General features: G+C 46.6%; 1 protein-coding gene across 1 annotated transcript in view; it reads left to right on the forward strand.

Annotated features, from left to right (window-relative positions):
- Positions 1-180: 180 nt before the first annotated feature.
- The window catches only part of dyrk3 (dual specificity tyrosine phosphorylation regulated kinase 3), a gene marked incomplete at both ends in the record, with an annotated part of 20,094 nt that continues 17,774 nt past the window's right edge, over positions 181-2,500 (forward strand). The window contains one exon of the mRNA XM_080548505.1: positions 181-348. Within this exon, the coding sequence (XP_080404631.1) occupies positions 181-348 (168 nt within the window). The remainder of the gene's footprint in view (positions 349-2,500) is intronic.

The following is a 2,500-nucleotide window of genomic DNA, read 5'->3' on the forward strand; positions in this document are numbered from 1 at the left end:
TGTCTCTTCTTCTGCACACGCTGACTTCCCCCCCTCGGGGATAGATAACAACAAACAACCGCCACTTTTTTTTTTTCTCTGCAACTTTTTTCACCTCCTCCGACTCCTCCATTTTCTTTTTCGACGGTTTCCTTGGTGACGGGGGGGGGAGAGTTTAACCTCCTCGTTTTAACCCTTTCGATGACCGTCAGTCACGGCGGCGTTAACCCTGCGATGAACAACAGTAACAGCATGAGCAGCGGGTACTGCAGCCAGGACGACGAGGGAGAAGACTTCACCTTCTTCACCGCAAAGACGCACTTCTTCCAAAAGGCCAAACAGCAACAACAACAACAACAGGCGGTCAAGGTAACGACAGAGAGAGACGAAGGAGAGGAGGGGGGCGTGCAGGGGGAGGGTGAAGCGGGGGTGGTTAAGGGGGTAGGAGAGGTGCCATGGTCGGGGTCGGGGGGGGGGGGGGGGGGAGTGTGTGTAGGGGTGCGGAAGAGACAGACAGCGGTGGTTTACATCAACAGGATTCAGTTGAGAAAGGAGAAGCGTTGTAGCGTTGTACAGGAAGTGTGTCACCACCGTGTGTGTGTGTGTGCCGTGTGTCGTGTGTGTGTGTGTGTGGTGTGTGTGTGTGTGTGTGTGTCGTGTGTGTGTGTGTGTGTGTGTGTCGTGTGTGTGTGTGTGTGGTGTGCGTGTGTGGTGTGCGTGTGTGGCGTGCGTGTGTGGTGTGCGTGCATGCACTGTTCCTGTTGTCCATCTTTGAATGTCACATCGATCGGCTGTCCCTCCAGCCTTGTACAAGCTGTTCACCAACACTTCACACTTCATCAAGTGTGTTTACTTATTAAGATTTCTATTATTATGATCTCATAGATCTGAAAGGGATGTTGTTGGGAGGTTTGACTGAGCAGAAGAACACAGACAGCTTGGCCTTGTCGGGTTTTCAACTCACTAAACCCAATGAGACAGAAAACCGACGAATCTATGAAATAATTACGGTCACAGACGGTCGGCCGTGTCACTGTCAGTTAGACTCCATCTCAGATGTGTGCTGTGTGTCTGTGCCTGAGGTTGACGCAGAACTGTGTTGTAGCGCTGTACACAAGCCAGACAGACTGTGTGAAACCAAACTTAAACTAAAGGATTTTGGACTCCCTCACACTCGTGTGATGTGACGTAACAATGAAAACTTGAAACTGAAACTTTTGAGATTGGAAAGCACGACCACGAGAGTCACGCTGGAGGGAAGTTGGCAACGGCAACCGTGAGATCTGGACTAAAGCAGAACCAGGAAGTGACTGGGTGTGTGTGTGTGTGTGTGTGTGTGTGTGTATGGGGGGCGGGGGGGGGGCGTGGTTGGGCACTGGAGCGGACACTGTGATCATTGACAAGTGATGTGATGGTTATCATGTGGGTGTTGGTTCCAACGCACCTGTTGTTTCTAGGTAATCCGGATCTTTCCATGAATTAAAGTCGTCTTAAAATCCAAAGTTATATTCAAAGTAACAAACAAAAGTAATATGTTGGCGTAGTGTGGTGTGTACGGGTGTGTCAATGTTTGTTTGCATGTGTGTTTCTTCTGGGTCGGGCCTATCCCCGATCTGAGCTCAGTAGCAAAGTTATATCAAGCAAAATGTCAAGTTCTCTGAAATGAGATATAACGGAAAATATCTTGTATGTTCGATCAAACAAAAAGATGTAACAACAAAACGTCTCTGATGTGTTAGATAGTGGTGGTGGTGGTTGAAAAACTGTGTGGCACCCTCACGTGTCAGGGCTCATCAAACTCAAGCAAGGAGAAATCACTTCCTTATATCCATAATTAGTGTTGTTCCGATACCATTTTTTGATCCCGATACCGATCCCGATACCTGACCGTGCAGTACTTGCCGATACCGAGTACCGATCCGATACCACGGCGTTTGAAAAAACAAAACAAAAAAACATGTTTTTTGAGCCGCATACTCACCTCGATGTAAAATTATTGCTAACACTTAGTCTGGCACTGCTCAAAACCTTTGTAAAACTCGTAAAGTTTTTGTAAAACTTACGTAAGTAAAATTTTTTTTTTTTTTTTTTTACGTTTTTGTAAAGTACTCGCCGATACCGATACCAGCATTTTTGTGCGGATCGGTGGCCATGCCGATACTAGTATCGGTATCGGAACAACACTATCCATAATTGTCCTTAGATTGGGCAAGACACATTTTCTAAATAAAAGTCTTATAGATATCCATCTTATAGATAGAGGGGCCAAAGTACCACTTCTTTCAAGGTACCATTCAAGAAAGGTTCTTCATAAATAATAATAGAAAGCTCTAGTTGGCTCCAACAGGTGATGATGATGGTTATGTAATACCGAGGTCAGGGAGTTGGTAACAGAGATGATGATGGTGAGGGGCTTGAAAACTGAGAGCTCTCGATGTGGCGTGGGAGATGTTTCCGTAGTAACAAGGGTGGGAGTGGGGGCTGGCGGTTTGCTACTCGTTTGACTGTTGTTAGTTGTACT

The sequence above is a fragment of the Nansenia antarctica genome, assembly GCF_963989245.1.
Source record: "Nansenia antarctica genome assembly, chromosome: 18".
Taxonomy (NCBI): domain Eukaryota; kingdom Metazoa; phylum Chordata; class Actinopteri; order Argentiniformes; family Microstomatidae; genus Nansenia; species Nansenia antarctica.